This window comes from Thunnus albacares, chromosome 3, assembly GCF_914725855.1.
Source record: "Thunnus albacares chromosome 3, fThuAlb1.1, whole genome shotgun sequence".
NCBI lineage: Eukaryota > Metazoa > Chordata > Actinopteri > Scombriformes > Scombridae > Thunnus > Thunnus albacares.
In genome coordinates this window covers 29,480,762-29,503,272 of record NC_058108.1, presented here as the reverse complement: position 1 = coordinate 29,503,272, position 22,511 = coordinate 29,480,762, and the positions used below count along the sequence as shown (strand labels likewise).

The window sequence follows — 22,511 nt, the reverse complement described above, 5'->3', positions numbered from 1 at the left end:
GCTAATGTCAACAAATGACCTGCAACGACCGACGCAACAAAAATGGTGCTATGCAACTGGAAACACCCTGCAGATATTAGCTCTCCAGCTAATGAGACGACTAGCTGCATCTATCAACCACTACACATTTCACAAGAAAACACCCCCACAATGACAAGTCGCCCACTCCCGAGCACACGAAGCAAAAACATTATTTCCTCAACAAAGGAGCAGAAAACAAGTTCCAGAGCGATAGCAGAACATAGGTTACCCCTTTTGTTTTCCAGTTGGTAGTCCACAGGTCGTAATAAGCGCACCAACAACAGCTCACTGAGCTTACTGGTGTTTTGTAAAAAGGTTGGTAAAAAGAAAATTGGCGGTTTGCGGGTTGGGTCAGGTTCAGGTGGTTAATTAACGCATTTTTGTGTTGGGGGGGGGGGGGGGCTGACTGATGATGAGAGATGCTTTGATGGAACATGGTCCAAAACACAACGTTAGAAATCTTTTATGTAATTATGAGAAGTGTAAGCATGGAAAAAGAGATCACTTACAACAGTCTCACGCCACGAGCACACGAGTGTGAGCACCAGGTTGTTGACTGCACTTCATTTAACGGCCACAGATGTCACTGAAGAGAAGATATTTCTGATTCCTACATACAGAACCTTTAAACAGAGCAACATTTCAATGCGTCGGCTTAAACCTGAGTTTAACCATATGTACAGCAAGTATGTGTTAAACATGAGATATAGAGACTTCTGGTGATTTCTAAGTATTTGGGTTAGGATAAGTACATCAGTGCTTTACAGCTAACTGCAGCTTATGACATATCAACAGTTTCAGGTTGTCCACACACATGTGATGCTTCACCTGCAAATTTACTCTCCAGTAGGCACAGCAACATGTTGAGAGCGAAGATGGAAAACGTCCCTCTGGTTGTACCGTCCCATTCGGTTGTGTTTGTACAGATGGATGTATACACTGATGAAGACAATTGCTGCCAGAAGAAGGACTAATAGTACCACTAAAATAATGTACGTGTAGTTCTCTGCAGAGGGTTGGGTGAGGGGTTTGGGTAAAGAAAACAGGAACAGATAATGTTATACATCAGACTAATGACAAAGCCAAAACCATCTTAAAGAGGAAGTTCATTGATGTCACATCAAATTCTCCACTGCTGTGAGAAAGCAATACTGCAGTTGCTCTAACAATCACAACCCTGAAGACTGAAAATGACAAAACTTTAAACTCACCTTTGACATCCACGTTAAACTTCACAGTGACAGTCCCGATGTTGTTGTGGACAGAACAGATGTACTGCCCCTTGTGCTCCAAAGTTACAGACTCGATAGTGAGAATGTCGTCACTGAAGGGGGGACCAGTGGCTGATGGGAGTGTCCAGTTGTAGGAGGGGCTGGGGTTTCCCACAGCAGAGCAGTCCAGTTGTAGATGGTCTCCTTTTGTGACGGTGATCAGATCTAGATGTGACCCCTTTAGCTGAGGCTCATCTGTGTGTTAATTGAGGGAGGGAAGATACAAAACATGTCACTACAGAGAAATGGAAACAATGTTGAACTTTAAACAGATTAATGCAGATATACACCACATTACTAACTGGTTGTTTTATGTTACTTTCAGTTTCTGCTACAATATAGGTCTACTATTAGAAGGAAACATTTATTTAAAGGACAGGGTCACAACTTTTCAAGTTTGTCTTAAATCAATAGTCAGGAGCCCAAATTACCATTGAAATAGGTTTTTCTTGCTGTAATCATTCCTCCTGTTCATACTGACCATTAGAAGATCCCTTCATAATGCACTTACAATGTAAGTGATGGAGGCCAAAATCCACAGTCCTCCTTCTGTGCAAAAATGTATTTAAAAGTTTATCTGAAGCTAATATGAAGCTTCAAGCCATCCGAAGGAGTCAAATCAAGTAGATATCTTTCAACGTTAGTCTTTTTAGTGCCAAAGTCCCTCTTTTTGTTACTTTACTACCACTGCAACTCAACAGGGAAACACTGTCTGAGGAAACACAAAGAGGGAATCTGATGCTAAAAAGACTGTAAATGTGGCAGATATCCACTTGATATGACTAACTCAGACTGCTGAAGCCTCATATGAGCTTCAGATAAACGTTTAAATGTATTTTTGCACAAAATGACTATGATCCATAGACTATAAAATATGGACGTAGTCACTATGACGTCACCCATTGGTTTGCCAACTGCTGTTTTGAAGCCTCAAGTGTAGCGATTTGACCGTCACCATATTTGATTTTTGGAGCCAGACGTGACCATATTTGGACGAGAGGGTGGAGCTGACAATAGCGCTAGCTGCTAGCTTGGTTAGCACGGTGCATAAACAATCTATGGTCAACAGTGATAACGCTAATGCTAATTTTCGCTAGAGAAAAACAGGTACAATGTACAATAAACTTTAGTGAACTGAAAACACACAGTGGAATAGCAGCAGCTACGCCTGTATGCCATGGTTACGTTACGTAAGCAACGCTGTCGCCGTGGTAGCGACTTGTCAATCACAACGTGGCCATGCCTTAAAGCATATGCTGCTTTATCGTCTATTTTACTCTAAATGAGGCCATAATTTACAAAATGAACATCATGCTGTATTGAAGAAGACTTGAAACTAGCGATTGAGCGATTAAGCTCATCAGGAAACAGTTTACTGAGGTAATGAATCAAGAGAGAAGTAGGGCCATTTTCTCATAGACTTCCATACAATCGGACTTCTTTTTGCAGCCAGTGGAGTCGCCCCCTGATGACCATTAGATAGAATGCAGGTTTTTGGCACTTCCGCATTGGCTTCATTTTTCAGCCCCGGAGGTTGCTGCTTGCTGTGGACACACTGTGGATTTTGGCCCCCATCAATATAAGTGCATTATGAATGGCCAGTATGAACAGAAGGAATGATTACAGCGAGAAAAAACATCTTTCAATGGAAATTTGGGCACCTGACTGTTGTTTTAAGACAGACTGGAAAAATTGTGAACCAGTCCTTCAAATAAATGTTTCCCTCTAATGTAGTGAAATAAAAGACATTTTTGTCTTTTGTCATTGTTTGTGACGTAATGTTTCTTTTGTCATTGTCACATTAAAACTTTTATTAGCTGTCTCAGAAATAAGATGTGTGTCCATTTTGTTGTCAAATTCACAGTAGACTGTTGCTGAGAGTTTTCCTGACTCCACCACTGGAGGAGGCTGTGGTCCTTCAGCTCCCAGGTCTAGCTTGGCTTCACACCAGTACTGTCCTCCATCATCTTCTTTACTAGGGGTGATGTCCAGAGTGAAGGTCTCAGTCACTGGTGTCTTTTCTGTGTTGTTGGACTGTAGTCTGTGCAGTTCTGTCTGTCCTCTGTAGAAGATCACATTGAGGTTACCAACAGGAGCAACTTCCTGGACGTGACACTGCAGTGTGTACGGATGACCCGCAGTCATCGACCCAGAGTGATTTAGGAAGCTGAAACTGACATTTTTTGGAGGCTCTGGGGAGACAAACGGATGTAGTGAGAGACGCACACAGTAAGATAAAGGTGGTGAAATACAGCTGACAATATGAAAAAACCTAAATCTATACAACATATTTATTTATTATTTTGATTATATATATTTAATTGTTACAGTAATGTTTTTTTCAACAGCAAGTTTACTTACGATAGACGGTTACAGGCAGGGTGCAACGACACAGGTTATCATCATTATCAGTATAATAGCACATGAGAGATGTATCCCATTCAGTCAGGCTGTCAACCTCCCATAAAATCGTGGTTCCATTTATTGTAGCGTTCCCCACAGAGTTTTCCAAACCATATAAATCGTTTGGGCAAGTATGCTGACAAGCCAAGCACTTGGCAGAGGTTGGGTCACCAAACTTCACTACCAGTCTGGATGGAGTGAATACAGGTTTATCTGCACAGTCATCATCTGTAACACAGACATGAAATGCCGAGATGAAAAACATGAAACATAAAATTAGGAATCACAATGAAAACTATGAAAGTACATAAAACAGTAATTTCACATACAGTGTCAAACCCACAGTTAATCAGTGCTGTTAATCTTGTAACAGAGTTTACTCAACTTATTTTCAACTACTTTATATTTGTCCTACATAGAATATCCATTGCTCAATGCCACTTCCCGTATTAGATTCAAATAGGTCTGTGAGGCTATTTAAGCATTTTTTATGTCATTAATTTCGTCTACATGGAGCAGTAAACGCTCTCTATGACGGAGAAACACATGTAGAAGACTCACCACAGCTGGACACATGGGAGGCGTGCAGAGAGTTCAACAAATAAACAGCGAAAAATGCGTAACAGAGAGAAAACATTATGTCCCGTTAGTCTTGTGAGTAAACGGAGGTCCTGGTAATAAAAATCGTTGAGGCCAAAGTCCGACAGAAGATTCGTCTGAAATTGAAAGTAGAAACGCTTAAGAAAGGCGCGATGAACCGGATGGTATGTGCATCTCAGTCTCGTAGTTCTCATCAGATAAGTGGAAAGAAAACCTCGTGGTTTTAGCAGAACTCTGGTAACTTGGCAACACAGGATGTTAATGGTGTTGAAATATCAGTCATGTATGATAAACTGCCCACAAAGACCTCTGATCCACCGACACACACAAAATACTCCATTACGTACATTAAGTAAAAGTCCTGCATGAAAAATCCTACCTAAGTAAAAGTACAGAAGTATTAAATATATACCTAACTCAAATAAAAAATCTCCTTGAGCTCACAGGCTCGGAACAACACACAGACTACTGGATGTAGACAGTGAAGCAGTAGGACAAATAAACTAAAGCTGTGATATAAAAACACTGAATATACGCGAGGCCTATTTGCAGATCCTTTACTTGAGTAAAAGTACCAACACAGCATGTAAAAATACTCCATAACAAGTAAAAGTCCTGCATGAAAAATCCCAATTCAGTAAAAGTACAGAAGTATTAGCAGCAAAATGTAGTTGAAGTATTGCAGTAAAAGTAGTGGTTTGGTCCCTCTGACTGATATATTATTATATATGACATCATTAGATTATTAATACTGAAGCATCAGTGTTAGAGCAGCATGTTACTGTTGTAGCTGCTGGAGGTGGAGCTAGTTTCAACTACTTTATATACAGTTAGATAGTTTAGTCCAGTGGTTCCTAACCTAGGGGTCGGGCCCCTCCAAAGGGTCACCAGATATATCTGAGGGGTCGTAATGATTAATGGGAGAGGGAGTCTTAATCTGAAAAGTAATTTGCATGGATTACTGGTATCTAAGGCTAATTTGCGACTGTAATATTTTAAGTTAAAATATTTAGAAAGTGATAAAGAAGATTATGTAGTATTTTCTTTAAACATTTTACTGTTTTAACACTGTTTTAATTTATTTACTGGTTTATTATTCATCATGTCAACAACTTTACAATACAATCAAATATAAAAGAGAAAAACAAGGATGCACGTTAGTGTTATGTACAAAGTGCCACCATTTATTTGCGAGTTTTGTCATTTTATTCACATTAAAAAACTTTAAAAACAAAGTTCTATCTATATCCAACATATTTATTTCTTATTTTGATTATATATATTAAATTGTTACAGTAATATTTTGTTCAACAGCAAGTTTACTTACGATAGACGGTTACAGGCAGGGTGCTACAACACTGGTTATTATCATCACCAGTATAATAGCACATGAGAGATGTATCCCATTCAGTCAGGCTGTCAATCTCCCATAAAATCGTGGTTCCATTTTTTTGTACGGACCCCCACAGAGTTTTCCAAACCATATAACTCGTTTGGGCAAGTATGCTGACAAGCCAAGCACTTGGCAGAGGTTGGGTCACCAAACTTCACTACCAGTCTGGATGGAGTGAATACAGGTTTATCTGCACAGTTTTCATCTGTAACACAGACATGAAATGCCGAGATGAAAAACATGAAACATAAAATTAGGAATCACAATGAACACTATGAAAGTACATAAACAGTCATTTCACATACAGTGTCATTCAATAAACTGACAGTTAATCAGTGCTGTTTATCTTGTAACAGAGTTTACTCAACTACTTTATATTTTTCCTACATAGAATATCCATCTCTACTTAATGGGTGGATGTTGCTGGTCAACCTAAGATGGTCTGTAAACCCAACATTAGCAGTTGTCCTGCTTACATGTGTTTTTCAACACACACACACACACACACACACACACACACACACACACACACACACACACACACACACATACACACACTTTCAGTTTGGCAAGTGCTTACTCTAAATTCAAATGTGCTTTATTGGCATTTTATTTAAGTACAGCACTGTCAAAGCATACTGTATAAAGTTTACAGTGTAAGTATTTTATACTCAGCGACATTTCTATACATAGAACAATATATATAACGCTATAGAGGTTTTATATCACACACTACGTGCTTGGTTTGTCAGCATAATTGCCCAAACAACTTATTTGGTTTGAAAAAGTCTGCGGGGCAACATACGATAACCACGATTTTATGGAAGGTTGACAGCCTGACTGAATGGGATATATTTCCCGTGTGCTATTATACTGGTGATGATAATAACCAGTGTTGTAGCACCCTGCCTGTAACCGTCTATCGTAAGTAAACTTGCTGTTGAACAAAACATTACTGTAACAATTTAATATATATATATATAAATATATATAATCAAAATAATAAATAAATATGTTGGATAGATTTAGGTTTTTTATTGTCTGCTGTAGTTCACCACCTTTATCTTACTGTGTGCGTCTCTCACTACATCTCTCTGTTTGTCTCCCCAGAGCCTCCAAAAAATGTCAGTTTCAGCTTCCTAAATCACTCTGGGTCGATGACTGCGGGTCATCAGTACACACTGCAGTGTCACATCCAGGAAGTTGCTCCTGTTGGTAACCTCAATGTGACCTTCTACAGAGGACAGACAGAACTGGGCCAGCAAAAGGTCAAGGGTAACCTGGAGAAGAAACCAGTGACTGAGACCTTCACTCTGGATATCACCCCTAGTAAAGAAGATGATGGAGGACAGTATTGGTGTGAAGCCAAGCTAGACCTGGGACCTGAAGGACCACAGCCTCCTCCAGTGGTGGAGTCAGGAAAACTCTCAGCAACAGTCTACTGTGAGTCTGACAACAAAATGGACACACATCTTATTTCTGAGACAGCGAGTAAAAGTTTTAATGTGACTTCAAAATCCACAGTGTGTGTCCACAGTCATTTTGTGCAAAAATACATTTAAAAGTTTATCCGAAGCTTATACGAGGCTTCAGCAGTCTGAGTTAGTCATATCAAGTGTTTATCTGCCACATTTGGATGTAAAGTAAAAAAAAGAAGGACTTTGGCACTAAAAAGACTGTAATGTTGAAAGATATCTACTTGATTTCACTAATTTGAAGCTTCAGATTAGCTTCAGATAAACTTTTAAGTACGTTTTTGCACAGAAGGAGGACTGTTGATTTTGGCCTCCATCACTTACATTGTAAGTGCATTATGAAGGGATCTTCTAATGGTCAGTATGAACAGGAGGAATGATTACAGCAAGAAAAACCTATTTCAATGGTAATTTGGGCTCCTGACTATTGTTTTAAGACAAACATGAAAAATTGTGACCCATCCTTTAAATAAATGTTTCCCTCTAATAGTAGACCTATATTGTAGCAGAAACTGAAAGTAACATAAAACAGCCAGTTAGTACTGTGGTGTATATCTGCATTAATCTGTTTAAAGTTCAACATTGTTTTCATTTCTCTGTAGTGACATGTTTTGTATCTTCCCTCCCTCAATCAACACACAGATGAGCCTCAGCTAAAGGGGTCATCACATCCAGATCTGATCACCGTCACAAAAGGAGACCGTCTACAACTGAACTGCTCTGCTGTGGGAAACCCCAGCCCCTCCTACAACTGGATGCTCCCATCAGCCAGTGGTTCCCCCTTCAGTGTCGACATTCTCACTATCGAGTCTGTAACTTTGGAGCACAAGGGGCAATACAACTGTTCTGTCCACAACAACATCGGGACTGTCACTGTGAAGTTTAACGTGGATGTCAAAGGTGAGTTTAAAGTTTTGTCATTTTCAGTCTTCAGGGTTGTGATTGTTAGAGCAACTGCAGTATTGCTTTCTCACAGCAGTGGAAAATTTTAACACGTGACGTCAATGAACTTCCTTTTTTAAGATGGTTTTGGCTTTTTCATTAGTCTGATATATAACATTATCTGTTCCTGTTTTCTTTACCCAAACCCCTCACCCAACCCTCTGCAGAGAACTACATGTACATTATTTTAGTGGTAGTATCAGTCATTGCTCTGGCAGCAATTGTCTTCATCAGTGGATTCATCCATCTGTACAAACACAACCAAATGGGGTGGTACAACGTGAGGGACGTGAAGAGGTAGGATTGTTTATCTGACTAACCAGCAACGTGTTAGTTAGTCTGTCTCTCAGTACTTTCCAACCTCCTCACCCTGTCTGTGGCTCTCAGCCCCAAGTCCATTCATTTCTACTGAAGACTTAAAACCTTAAAAATTAGTCACAATTATAGTGATATTGATATAATATCAATGTTTCAAATGAGCTGTAAGACCAAGATTATAATTCAATTGAGTAGTAGTGCACATTGTTTGATTATAAGATGTTCAATTTATTGAGAAATTGCAAGTAGCTTATATTTAAACAGGAAAATTTGAAAAACTGGAGGGAATTTTCTATTTTGTGATTTTCCAAGGAAATAGAAAATAAATAAGAAAATAAAATAGAACGTTATTATCTAAACATCCAGTGTATCTGTCGGATAACATACTGTTTTACTGTTTCTCTCTATTTCTATCTAGAGATAGATCTGTTTCTATCTATTTTCATTTTGATTCCTAAAGGATATCCTATAGTATTGTATTGTATAAATCCTATAGGATGTCCTATAGTATTGTATTGTATAAATCCTATAGGATGTCCTATAGTATTGTATTGTATAAATCCTATAGGATGTCCTATAGTATTGTATTGTATAAATCCTAAAGGATATCCTATAGTATTGTATTGTATAAATCCTATAGGATGTCCTATAATATTGTATTGTATAAATCCTATAGGATGTCCTATAGTATTGTATTGTATAAATCCCATAGGATATCCTATAGTATTGTATTGTATAAATCCTATAGGATGTCCTATAGTATTGTATTGTATAAATCCTATAGGATGTCCTATAGTATTGTATTGTATAAATCCTATAGGATATCCTATATACAAACAAATTAAAAACTCTGGACAAGAGGCCAATGCATTTCCATCACTGTAGGGTAATGGAGAAATACAATTTACTGAGCTTTGAGACTTTTAGATTATTTTCAAATGTGTGCCTTGTTTATAAAATTTAAATGGTTTGACCCCTCCTCCACTACGTGACTTTGTGTACACTCACTCAGTAAATTCTATTAGATCCTCCAGAATATCCTCTATACGAGATTGTACCATTTCATCGCACTGCATTTGGACAGTCAGCTTTCTCTGTGAAAGCCACAACTCAGTGGAACGTCCTATCTGACGATATGAAGAGCTGCAGTTCCATCAGTACCAAATTAAACCAAATTTAAAAAGTCTGCTAAAAGCTCTGTAACTACTGACTCTACATTTTATCTCATGGTCTTCTCATGAATGCTTAATCTTGCTTTGACAAGTTTACATTATTATTTTCTAGTTGACAATGTGTGTATCTTTGTATTTTGTATTATGTGTCCTGTGTGTATTTTTCTTTGTATTGTTTGTTATTGTTCTGTTTTATTTGTGACCTACTGAAGGGACTGCAGATGAAAATGAGCTATAAGCTAAAACTGGTACAGTACATCAAATGATAACATTTATGTTTAACACTGCACATGGTCCCAATAAATAAATAAGACATATGTTTTGTTTCCTCAAGATGCGTGCCTGTCTGGTGATTTTTCCTTGTCAGGTGCTCATTGAGACCACATGAGTTCCCTTCAGCTTTCTCCCCTGCTTGAGCAGTGTTGTTTTTTATTTTCTGCTCACAAAGTGAATTATTATGAGAGGATGATACGCCTCCATATCTCTCTATCTTTGCATTCTTATATTGATTTTTCATTGCTATTTATTTGGCTAAATATTTTTGGTTTTATTGGTATTCATTTGTCATTGTCTTTTTTTATAGACCTTGTTATGTGCAAGTTTGTTGCTTTGTATAGTTTAAATATATTGACTTTATTATTTATTATTTTGAATACTTTGTAATTGTTAATTGTATCTTAACTTCTCAAATTTTAATATATTTTTAATAGACATGTTCATTGAGTTATGAGCATTGTGTGTGATTTGGTGGTTGTGCTGGGAGTGTTTTGGGGCCACAAACAAAATCTTGTTTAGGGCCACCAAGATCCTAGGGCCGGCCATGTGGCAAGGGCTTAAATGTAAAGGACGCTCATTTATATGTAAAAGTCCTGCACTGTAGTGTGAGTAGCGAGCCACACAGAAAGTCACACTGATCGTTTGGCCCCCCCTAGTGGTTAAGGCCCTAAACAACCGTATAGAGTGTTTATGCCAGGGGTCAGCCCTGCAAAGGACCACAGTGGGAAATAAACTGATGATTAATGTTCATCTTTCTTATAAATAAATATGATGTATGATGAGTAATGAAATTGTTGCATGTCACAACTTCCACTTGAGACTCCTAACAGGTAAAACCTATGAGTCAGTCATATTTATAGTTTATAAAAATTAACAAGTGTCTTAAAGGAGAAAAACATTCAGTCTAAGCATGATGGTCAGAAGACACGATTAGACGGAAACTTGAGAGTGAGCTTCAACTGTAAAGACTTACCAATGTGGGCCGTAGGGAGGCAACATATTAGAGCTGCAACGATTGATCGATTAGTCGATTGACAGAGATTTAATAGGCAACTATTTTGATAACCGTTTCAGTCCACGGATGTATAAAGAGAACTGGATACAGGAAGAGCGCCAGGCTTTGAAGCCAATTTGACATAGCGGCCAAACCGTGTAATTACGTCACGTGATGCACACTGACCCAAAAAGACGTTTTCCCATAGACTTACATTGTGAAAGAGACGTCTGTAAATCAGCGGATAATTTTTTCTGAGCGTCACAACCCCCACGAAGTGACTCGCCTCAGTATCAGAATTTGATCCGTTCGGTCTGATCACATTTCAAAAGCCTAGAAGAGCCACATGATTGAATTGTTTTATCCCAATTCAAATAAGTCGGAGGGCTAAACCGGAAGTAGCCGACTCGGCCAGCGAAAGTCACTAGTGCGCACGCTCTATGGGCCGCACAATGCGGAAGATCCGGGTACTTTCATACCGGGAAGTCGATTTTTTTTGGCTTCATGCGCCACTGAGCAACTTTCATAAGAATGAGCGGGGCCCCGCCTCCGACGCTGTATCCAGTTCTCTTTATACATCCATGTTTCAGTCATTTTTCATCTTCGGGCAAAAGTGCCCGCCATATTCTGATTCCAGCTTCTCATATGTGACAATTTGCTGTTTTTCTTATATGACAGTGAATTGAACATCTCAGGGTTTTGGACTGTTATTCAGACAAAACAAGCAAACTGCAGACATTTCTGTGGCCGCTAAGAAGTTGCAGAAAATGCAATTTTTTTCAGTATTTTTCAACATGGTATTCCAGGGTTATTCCTGGGTTCTAGTATACAGACGGCACCCTCCAGTGGTGAACCTCTGAACAACAACAGCACTGCAACTGTAGCACTGATTTAACACACATAAACTGTTTATGCAAGTCTCCGTCAATTATTAGGGAGCAGAAGTCAAATCTGTCTTCTAAATGTCCTTTATCCAGACATTTGATGAGGCCAGGACTATCTGTGATAATAAATAACACACACTGGACAATGAACTTACTCTCCCTCAACCTAACTGCTGGTCATATATAATCCCAACACAAACCTCAAATTAATTCACAAATGACATGAACTTCTGCAATTCTCTAATAATTTAATTAATTCAAGATAAAAGTATTTATCTCTGAGGATAGAAGAGAAAAAGAAGTAAACAATCATCAATCATTACATTATTAATATATGTTGTAAATTTCCACCTGGTAAAGGACCAGACATGCTTTACATGAGACTAGTCTATAAATGTGATACCTGAGAAGGAGAAAAGGAAGTTTATCTGAAGAAAGGGTCTTCAAGAGACAATGCAAGAAATCTGGATGGGTTATTTAAGTGATGTGAGCGTTTGAACAGTTGAACTAATGGACATCAACCATAAAACACAGGAGCACACTTTAGATGAAAGATCTTTAATCAGTAAAAACCGGTGCAATATTTCACATGTAAACAATTGCAGCATCTCATTCTTAATACCTGAATAGTTACATAGAAATAATATTTTAGTGATTCAAGGATTCCTGTAAAAATAGATCAGTTTAACAAAACAACTAACTCCCATGGAAGGTCATTACGTGCAACATTCACCCTACAAAGAGGAAAATGTAGATTTTTTTTAATTAAAAGTAGGACCAGAGAATTAATGTTGAACTGTTTGTTTATTTTAGACTGAAATTAAAACTATAATTCAACTAAAAACTCATATTAAACACACAGTACTGCCACAATACCTTCATTAACAGTCAAACATAAAGATGCAGACATACCTTGTCACAGTGATGGTGCTGTTTCCCTGTAGTAATCTGGCCAACTGGATGATGATGTGGTTGAGAACTGAGCAGAAGCCGCACCACTGAGTGTAGTAGAACAGCAGCACATCCTAGAGGAGAATACACACACACACACACACTCATTTATATTTCAATGAAATGACCTCAAATTCATCTTAAGACCCAACAGTGAGACTCTCACAGCTGTGGAGGCTACTGTGTTTTAAGGTGAAAGGTCACCATGAGGAGGGAAACACTGGTCATCATGGATAATAACAGAGTCATTTCTTTCCTGGCTGGTGTGTTATATCATCTGGTGTTAACCTGTAAATGCAAAACATCCCCAAATCAATGAGCATGTGTATTGGCCCGAATATAAGACAACACACGTTTTTGGAAAAGACTCTTTGAAGAGACACTTTTACACTCGTCCTGTTGAGATGCTATTAATCAGCGGAGAAGAGTCCTCATCCTTTAAAGTGAAATACTTCTATTAAAGTAGAACGTAAAACCCACTTTTGTGTATCTTGTTCATCAGTCACACACTCACTCTCTCTCTCGTCAGGCTCTTGGAAGCGGTGAAAATGATTTTCTCCGGCAGTGAGCATTTTTCAGACTGTCTGTTTGAGCTCCTCATCATCTGTGATAGCAGTAATTATTGGCTGCTTAACAGATGATTCAGATGATCCCAGTTTGTTTCTGCAGTAAAGACGTCTTATATTTGGGTCAGTGTGGCAGTTTTTAAGTAGACTGTACTGTACAAGGAATGCATTTAGGGACAAAGTGATATTTTCCGTTTTTATTATTTTATTTTAGCGTCCCTACTTATTTAGACTATACGCATGAATCATTGTAGCAAGACACAACCTCAGTTCTTTTATTCTCCATGTGCTGTGTGGTATTAATAGTTAACACCGGGGCTGAATCACTTCCAGAGAGTTTTATAATCCACTCTCTCTTCTCACTAACTGCTTTGAGACGGCTTCTAAAAAGTCAAAACCACTCACACGAATGCACAGACAGACACAGAGAGGACACAGTGAGGAAAGGAGTAATGTCTCACCCTTTGAATGTCCATGACGGACGGCAGGAAGGAGGAAGTGGTCAGTTCTGTGATGAGGGGGCGCGGAGGTGACGGCTGGTGTTGGTCTGGACGTCTGGCTTCCCCTCCGCCTCCTTTCTTGTCCTCCTCTCCCACCAAGTGTCTCTGCAAGAGGCTGTACGGAGCGCTGAAGTTCTTGATGAAGGCCTCTTTAACAGGATACACACAGACATGCAGTGAGAATAGAAAATTCCTGCCAGACTCATATTAAAATGTTCTGAAGTGAAGAAGTGATGAACAGTTATGACATTGCTGTTTAGGCGAGCATCCAAATATTCTGTTTCTTAATGATAAAGACCAAATCAGGAGGTAAGATCTTTAACGGTGATCGGGGAATGTTGTGTAAATACATATAAGTTTGGTGGTAACATAAAATATTATCATATAGATTACCTTTAATTATTAATTATATTGGTAAAGACAAATTTTAGCATGCTTACAGGTGCTGGGAAAAACAAAAAGCCTAGAAACACATTAATGAAAACATCGATCACTGTACACAAAAGCTCCTCAATAAGTAACAGAGAACTTTTGATGATGTAAATCTAAATCTAATGATGGCTAAAATGAATTGATCTTCTTCATTTTGAGGGTCCTGGTACTGCTCATGTCAGCTGACTGGGACGTTTGAAAAGAACAGAGACATAGTTAATGTTATTATAAAACATCTGTGTTTTTCCTGCTATGACGAGTCAAAATGTCTTCTGTGAAAAAGGACTGAAAAAGGTCTTGTTGGAAAAGAGGACCTGATGACATCTTACCAAAGAGGAGTTAAATATTCTTTAAGTGAGATGGCCTCTGCCACCTGTCTGTTGGTCACCACCCCGAAACGCACCACGCCACGGAAGTCTGCAGCAGCACAACAGAGACTCAGAGCTGAAGACTGGAAACTTTCTGTCCTTTCTATTATTAGAATCTAATCTTACATACTTGAAATGATCAAAAACCTGTACAGAATAATTACCAAGTGATGTTTTATGAAGTTTGGTCAAATCTTTGTTTTTTTGGGGGAAAATGTGTTACCTCATTTATGTGGTATTTATTGATACATGAAGCCCCCTTATTTCTTATTTTTGTTTCCATAGTTTACTGTTTTTTATTGTACTTGTAGCTAACTCTATTTGGCCAGATTTGTTTTGTTCTGTTACTTATTTTTCACTGATTTACTGTAATATGTGGTCTTGTGTTTCATTATGTTTTGTATTTATTGAAAAAGTTAATAAAAATTAATTACAAAAACTTGTACAGAACCAAAAGATGTGGCCTGAAAGCTGCATGATGACTTCTTACCCCTTTTTAGAGCCTGCAGGACAGAGGACAGAAATGTGATATATTACAAACATTAATGTTTTGCTGTTTCCTGTTTCTCTGCATAGCTCGAACACCGTCTTGAGAATCTTGTTGATTTTGCTGTTTTTATAACATCTTGTCGTCTCTTGTTTGCAATTCTTAACCTGTCACTACACTGGTTTCAGAGCATCTTACCAAGGGACCAGGGCCTTGTTTGTGGCCCCACAACACTCCCAGCACAACCACCAAATCACACACAATGCTCATAAGTCAATGAACACTAACAAAGCCCTGTCTATTAAAAATATATTAAAATTTGAGAAGTTAAGATACAATTAACAATTACAAAGTATTCATTAATCATCAGCTTATTTCCCACTGTGGTCCTTTGCAGGGCCGACCCCTGGCATTAACACTCTATGCGGTTGTTTGGAGCCACAACCACTAGGGGGGGCCACACGATCAGTGTGACTTTCTGTGTGGCTCACTACTCACACTACAGTGCAGGACTTTTACATATAAATGAGCGTCCTTTACATTTAAGCCCTTGCCACATGGCCGGCCCTAGGATTTTGGTGGCCCTAAACAAGATTTGTTTGTGGCCCCAAAACACTCCCAGCACAACCACCAAATCACACACAATGCTCATAACTCAATGAACACGAACAAAACAATGTCTATTAAAAATATATTAAAATTTGAGAAGTTACGATACAATTAACAATTACAAAGTATTCAAAATAATAAATAATAAAGTCAATATATTTAAACTATACAAAGCAACAAACTTGCACATAACAAGGTCTATAAAAAAAGACAATGACAAATGAACACCGATAAAACCAAAAATAAATAGCAATGAAAAATCAATATAAGAATGCAAAGATAGAGAGATATGGAGGCGTATCATCCTCTCATAATAATTCACTTTTTGATCAGAAAATAAAAAACAACACTGCTCAAGCAGGGGAGAAAGCTGAAGGGAACTCATGTGGTCTCAATGAGCACCTGACGAGGAAAAATCACCAGACAGACACGCATCTTGAGGAAACAAAACATATGTCTTATTTATTTATTGGGACCATATACAGTGTTAAACATAAATATACCATTTGATGTACTGTACCAGTTTTAGCTTAAAGCTCATTTTCATCTGCAGTCCCTTCAGTAGGTCACAAATAAAACAGAACAATAACAAACAATACAAAGCAAAATACACAAAGGACACATAATACAAAATACAAAGATACACACATTGTCAACTAGAAAATAATAATGTAAACTTGTCGAATTAAAAGCAAGATTAAGCATTCATGAGAAGACCATGAGATAAAATTTAGAGTCAGTAGTTACAGAGCTTTTAGCAGACTTTTTAAATTTGGTTTAATTTGGTACTGATGGAACTGCAGCTCTTCATATCGTCAGATAGGACGTTCCACTGAGTTGTGGCTTTCACAGAGAAAGCTGACTGCCCAAATGCAGTGCGATTAAATGGTACAATCTCGTATAGAGGATATTCTGGAGGATCTAATAGAATTTACTGAGTGAGTGTACACAAAGTCACATAGTGGAGGAGGGGTCAGACCATTTAAATTTTATAAACAAGGCACACATTTGAAAATAATCTAAAAGTCTCAAAGCTCAGTAAATTGTATTTCTCCATTACCCTACAGTGATGGAAATGCATTGGCCTCTTGTCCAGAGTTTTAAATTTGTTTGTATATAGGATATCCTATAGGATTTATACAATACAATACTATAGGACATCCTATAGGATTTATACAATACAATACTATAGGACATCCTATAAGATTTATACAATACAATACTATAGGACATCATATAGGATTTATACAATACAATAATATAGGACATCCTATAAGATTTATACAATACAATACTATAGGATATCCTATAAGATTTATACAATACAATACTATAGGACATCCTATAAGATTTATACAATACAATACTATAGGACATCATATAGGATTTATACAATACAATAGTATAGGACATCCTATAAGATTTATACAATACAATACTATAGGATATCCTATAGAATTTATACAATACAATACTATAGGATATCCTATAGAATTTATACAATACAATACTATAGGATATCCTATAAGATTTATACAATACAATACTATAGGATATCCTATAGGATTTATACAATACAATACTATAGGACATCCTATAAGATTTATACAATACAATACTATAGGACATCATATAGGATTTATACAATACAATACTATAGGACATCCTTTAGGAAACAAAATGAAATAGAGAGAAACAGTAAAACAGTGTGTTATCCGACAGATACACTGGATGTTTAGATAATAATGTTCTATTTTATTTTCTTATTTATTTTCTATTTCACTTGGAAAATCACAAAATAGAAAATTGGCTCCAGCTTTTCAAATTTTCCTATTTAAATATAAGCTACTTGCAATTTCTCAAGAAATTGAACATCTTATAATCAAACAATGAGCACTACTACTCAATTGAATTATAATCTTGGTCTTACAGCTCATTTGAAACATTGATATATTATCATCAATATCACTATATTTGTGACTATTTCTTTAAAGTTTTAAGTCTTCAGTAGAAATGAATGGACTTGGGACTGAGACCACAGACAGGGTGAGGAGGTTGGAAAGTACTGAGAGACAGACTAACTAACACATTGCTGGTTTGTTAGATAAACAATCCTACCTCTGGCTTTACAAAATAAAATGTGACCCATATAATGATGAAATATTACATTTATATCACACTTAATGGAGCACTTGTCCCGATAACACTATACATGGTGAACAATATACATTTTTGTTAAATAAGCAATAGATTTCTCTACTTAAAGGTTCTATATGAAGAATTGTGAGGCAATTTACATGTATTAATCATTTCTTATTGCCAATTAGTAAACAAGTAGTAATGTAACGTAAAAAATGAGACCTTTCCCAACTTTCTCTGTTGTCTGTAACAGCCTGTGGACTGATTTCTATGTGAAAGACTTGGGCTACATTTCCTGCAAAAATCCAATGGAAGTGATGTTTTTTCGCGCTCCTGAGTGCCTTGCCTCTCTCCCGCTAATGTCAACAAACGACCTGCAACGACCGACACAACAAAAATGGTGCTATGCAACTAGAAACACCCTGCAGATATTAGCTCTCCAGCTAATGAGACGACTAGCTGCATCTATCAACCACTACACATTTCACAACAAAACCCCCCCACAATGACAAATCGCCCACTCCCGAGCACACGAAGCAAAAACATTATTTCCTCAACAAAGGAGCAGAAAACAAGTTCCAGAGCGATAGCAGAACATAGGTTACCTCTTTTGTTTTCCAGTTGGTAGTCCACAGGTCGTAATAAGCGCACCAACAACAGCTCACTGAACTTACTGGTGTTTTGTAAAAAGGTTGGTAAAAAGAAAGTTGGCGGTTTGCGGGTTGGGTCAGGTTCAGGTGGTTAATTAACGCATTTTTGTGTTGGGGGGGGGCTGACTGATGATGAGAGATGCTTTGATGAAACATGGTCCAAAACACAACATTAGAAACCTTTTATGTAATTATGAGAAGTGTAAGCACGGAAAAAGAGATCACTTACAACAGTCTCACGCCACGAGCACACGAGCGTGAGCACTAGGTTGTTGACTGCACTTCATTTAACGGCCACAGATGTCACTAAAGAGAAGATATTTCTGATTCCTACATACAGAACCTTTAAACAGAGCAACATTTCAATGTGTCGGCTTAAACCTGAGTTTAACCATATGTACAGCAAGTATGTGTTAAACATGAGATATAGAGACTTCTGGTGATTTCTAAGTATTTGGGTTAGGATAAGTACATCAGTGCTTTACAGCTAACTGCAGCTTATGACATATCAACAGTTTCACACATGTGATGCCTCACCTGCAAATTTACTCTCCAGTAGGCACAGCAACATGTTGAGAGCAAAGATGGAAAACGTCCTACCGTTGTACCGTTCCTTTTAGTTGTGTTTGTACAGATAGTATACACTGACGATGACAATTGCTGCCAGAGCAATGACTGATAGTACCACGGCTAAAATAATGTTCCTGTAGTTCTCTGCAGAGGGTTGGGTGAGGGCTTTGGGTAAAGAAAACAGGAACAGATAATGTTTTACATCAGACTAATGACAAAGCCAAAACCATCTTAAAGAGGAAGTTCATTGATGTCACATCAAATTCTCCACTGCTGTGAGAAAGCAATACTGCAGTTGCTCTAACAATCACAACCCTGAAGACTGAAAATGACAAAACTTTAAACTCACCTTTGACATCCACGTTAAACTTCACAGTGACAGTCCCGATGTTGTTGTGGACAGAACAGATGTACTGCCCCTTGTGCTCCAAAGTTACAGACTCGATGGTGAGAATGTCGTCACTGAAGGGGGAACCACTGGCTGATGGGAGCGTCCAGTTGTAGGAGGGGCTGGGGTTTCCCACAGCAGAGCAGTTCAGTTGTAGACGGTCTCCTTCTGTGACAGTGATCAGATCTGGATGTGATGACTCCTTTAGCTGAGGCTCATCTGTGTGTTGATTGAGGGAGGGAAGATACAAAACATGTCATTACAGAGAAATGGAAGCAATGTTGAACTTTAAACAGATTAATGCAGATATACACCACAGTACCAACTGGTTGTTCTATGTTACTTTCAGTTTCTGCTACAATATAGGTCTACTATTAGTAGGAAACATTTATTTAAAGGACGGGTCACAGTTAGACACAATAGTCAGGAGCCCAAATTACCATTGAAATAGGTTTTTCTTGCTGTAATCATTCCTCCCGTTCATACTGACCATTAGAAGATCCCTTCATAATGCACTTACAATGTAAGTGATGGAGGCCAAAATCCACAGTCCTCCTTCTGTGCAAAAATGTATTTAAAAGTTTATCTGAAGCTAATATGAAGCTTTAAGCCATCTGAATGAGTCAAATCAAGTAGATATCTTTCAGTGTTTCAGTCTTTTTAGTGCCAAAGTCCTTCTTATTGTTATTTTACTACCACTGCAACTCAACAGGGAAACTCTGTCTGAGGAAACATAAAGAATGCTAAAGATGCTAAAAAGACTGTAAATGTGGCAGATATCCACTTGACATGACTAACTCAGACTGCTGAAGCCTCGTATAAACTTCAGATAAACTTTTAAATGTATTTTTGCACAAAATGACTGTGGACACACTGTGGATTTTGGCCCCCATCAATATAAGTGCATTATGAATGGCCAGTATGAACAGAAGTCACATTAAAACTTTTACTAGCTGTCTCAGAAATAAGATGTGTGTCCATTTTCTTGTCAGACTCACAGTAGACTGTTGCTGTGAGTTTTCCTGACTCCACCACTGGAGGAGGCTGTGGTCCTTCAGGTCCCAGGTCTAGCTTGGCTTCACACCAGTACTGTCCTCCATCATCTTCTTTACTAGGGGTGATATCCAGAGTGAAGGTCTCAGTCACTGGTGTATTTTCTGTGTTGTTGGACTGTAGTCTGCCCAGTTCTGTCTGTCCTCTGTAGAAGATCACATTGAGGTTACCAACAGGAGCAACTTCCTGGACGTGACACTGCAGTGTGTACGGATGACCTGCAGTCATCGGCCCAGAGTGATTTAGGAAGCTGAAACTGACATTTTTTGGAGGCTCTGGGGAGACAAACAGAGAGATGTAGTGAGAGACGCACACAGTAAGATAAAGGTGGTGAAATACAGCTGACAATAGGAAAAAACCTAAATCTATCCAACATATTTATTTCTTATTTTGATTATATATATTTAATTGTTACAGTAGTGTTTTTTGTTCAACAGCAAGTTTACTTACGATAGACGGTTACAGGCAGGGTGCTACAACACTGGTTATTATCATCACCAGTATAATAGCACATGAGAGATATATCCCATTCAGTCAGGCTGTCAACCTCCCATGAAATCGTGGTTCCATTTATTGTAGCGTTCCCCACAGACTTTTCCAAACCATATAACTCGTTTGGGCAAGTATGCTGACAAGCCAAGCACTTGGCAGAGGTTGGGTCACCAAACTTCACTACCAGTCTGGATGGAGTGAATACAGGTTTATCTGCACAGTTTTCATCTGTAACACAGACATGAAATGCCGAGATGAAAAACATGAAACATAAAATTAGGAATCACAATGAACTATGAAAGTACATAAAACAGTAATTTCACATACAGTGTCAAACCCACAGTTAATCAGTGCTGTTAATCTTATAACAGAGTTTACTCAACTTATTTTCAACTACTTCCATTGCTCAATGCCACTTCCCGTATTAGATTCAAATAGGTCTGTGAAGCTATTTAAGCATTTTTTACATCATTAATTTCGTCTACATGGAGCAGTAAACGCTCTCTATGACGGAGAAACACATGTAGAAGACTCACCACAGCTGGACACATGAAAGTCGTGCAGAGAGTTCAGCAAAGAAACAGCGAGAAATGCGTAACAGAGAGAAAACATTATGTCCCGTTAGTCTTGAGAGTAAACAGAGGTCCTGGTAATAAAAATCGTTGAGGCCAAAGTCCGACAGAAGATTCGTCTGAAATTGAAATTAGAAACGCTTAAGAAAGGCGCGATGAACAGGATGATACGTGCTTCTCAGTCTCGCCGTTCTCATCAGATAAGTGGAAGAAAACTCGTTGTGGTTTTAACAGAAATCTGGTAACTTTCCAACACAGGATGTTGATGGTGTTGAAATGTCAGTCAACACACAAGCACACAGTATCAGTGGAGGAACAAATATTCAGATCCTTTACTTTAGTAAAAGTACCAATACAACAATGTAAAAATACTCCATTACAAGTAAAAGTCCTGCATGAAAAATCCTACTTCAGTAAAACTACAGAAGTATTAACAGCAAAATGTAGTTGAAGTATTGCAGTAAAAGTAGTGGTTTGGTCCCTCTGACTGATATATTATTATATATGACATCATTAGATTATTAATACTGAAGCATCAGTGTTAGAGCAGCATGTTACTGTTGTAGCTGCTGGAGGTGGAGCTAGTTTCAACTACTTTATATACAGTTAGATAGTTTAGTCCAGTGGTTCCCAATCTAGGGGTTGGGCCCCTCCAAAGGGTCACCAGATATATCTGAGGGGCCGTGAGATGAACAATGGGAGAGGAAGTCTTAATCTGAAAAGTAATTTGCATGGATTACTGATATCTAAGGCTAATTTGTTACTGTAATATTTTAAGTTAACATATTTAGAAAGTGATAAAGAAGACAATGTAGTATTTTCTTTAAACATTTTACTGTTTTAACACTGTTTTAATTTATTTACTGGTTTATTATTCATCATGTCAACAACTTTACAATACAATCAAATATAAAAGAGAAAGACAAGGATGAATGTCAGTGTTATGTACAAAGTGCCACCATTTATTTGTGAGTTTTGTCATTTT

At 38.0% G+C, this 22,511-nt stretch overlaps 2 protein-coding genes across 8 annotated transcripts in view; one reads left to right on the top strand and one right to left on the bottom strand.

Annotated features, from left to right (window-relative positions):
- The window catches only part of LOC122979815 (vascular cell adhesion protein 1-like), a 29,057-nt gene extending 20,160 nt beyond the window's left edge, over positions 1 to 8,897 (top strand). The window contains exons 4-6 of one of the 3 annotated variants that reach the window (XM_044347576.1): positions 6,972 to 7,131; positions 7,806 to 8,063; positions 8,273 to 8,897. In XM_044347576.1, the coding sequence (XP_044203511.1) occupies positions 6,972 to 7,131; positions 7,806 to 8,063; positions 8,273 to 8,406 (552 nt within the window). In that variant the 3' untranslated portion in view covers positions 8,407 to 8,897. The remainder of the gene's footprint in view (positions 1 to 6,971; positions 7,132 to 7,805; positions 8,064 to 8,272) is intronic. The other 2 variants (XM_044347575.1, XM_044347577.1) reach the window with 2 other exon arrangements.
- On the bottom strand, positions 274 to 21,854 carry LOC122979816 (vascular cell adhesion protein 1-like). Of its 5 annotated transcripts, XR_006402928.1 has the most exons (9): positions 21,491 to 21,854; positions 20,913 to 21,182; positions 20,408 to 20,737; positions 19,371 to 19,628; positions 5,623 to 5,893; positions 3,155 to 3,484; positions 1,233 to 1,487; positions 850 to 1,027; positions 274 to 607 (listed from the first exon to the last, which is right to left on the bottom strand). XR_006402928.1 is itself a non-coding variant. In XM_044347580.1 (5 exons), exons 1-5 carry the CDS (start codon positions 21,564 to 21,566, stop codon positions 19,068 to 19,070), a joined length of 1,032 nt encoding a protein of 343 aa, XP_044203515.1. In that variant the 5' UTR covers positions 21,567 to 21,853; the 3' UTR covers positions 18,138 to 19,067. The 5 variants fall into 5 exon arrangements, 3 of the variants coding, with proteins under 3 accessions (XP_044203515.1, XP_044203514.1, XP_044203513.1); XR_006402927.1 differs by having other exon boundaries at positions 274 to 1,027; XM_044347580.1 differs by lacking the exons at positions 274 to 607; positions 850 to 1,027; positions 1,233 to 1,487; positions 3,155 to 3,484; positions 5,623 to 5,893 and adding an exon at positions 18,138 to 19,165 and having other exon boundaries at positions 21,491 to 21,853.
- Between the last annotated feature and the right edge of the window lie 657 nt (positions 21,855 to 22,511).

Coding starts and splice junctions, on each gene's coding strand:
- LOC122979816 (XM_044347578.1), bottom strand. CDS start 21,566: ATGTTTTCTCTCTGTTACGCATTTCTCGCTGTTTCTTTGCTGAACTCT. Junction 21,183..21,490: donor CTTTCATGTGTCCAGCTGTG/GTGAGTCTTCTA, acceptor TCTGTGTTACAG/ATGAAAACTGTGCAGATAAA. Junction 19,629..20,407: donor ACTCACAGCAACAGTCTACT/GTGAGTCTGACA, acceptor ATCAACACACAG/ATGAGCCTCAGCTAAAGGAG.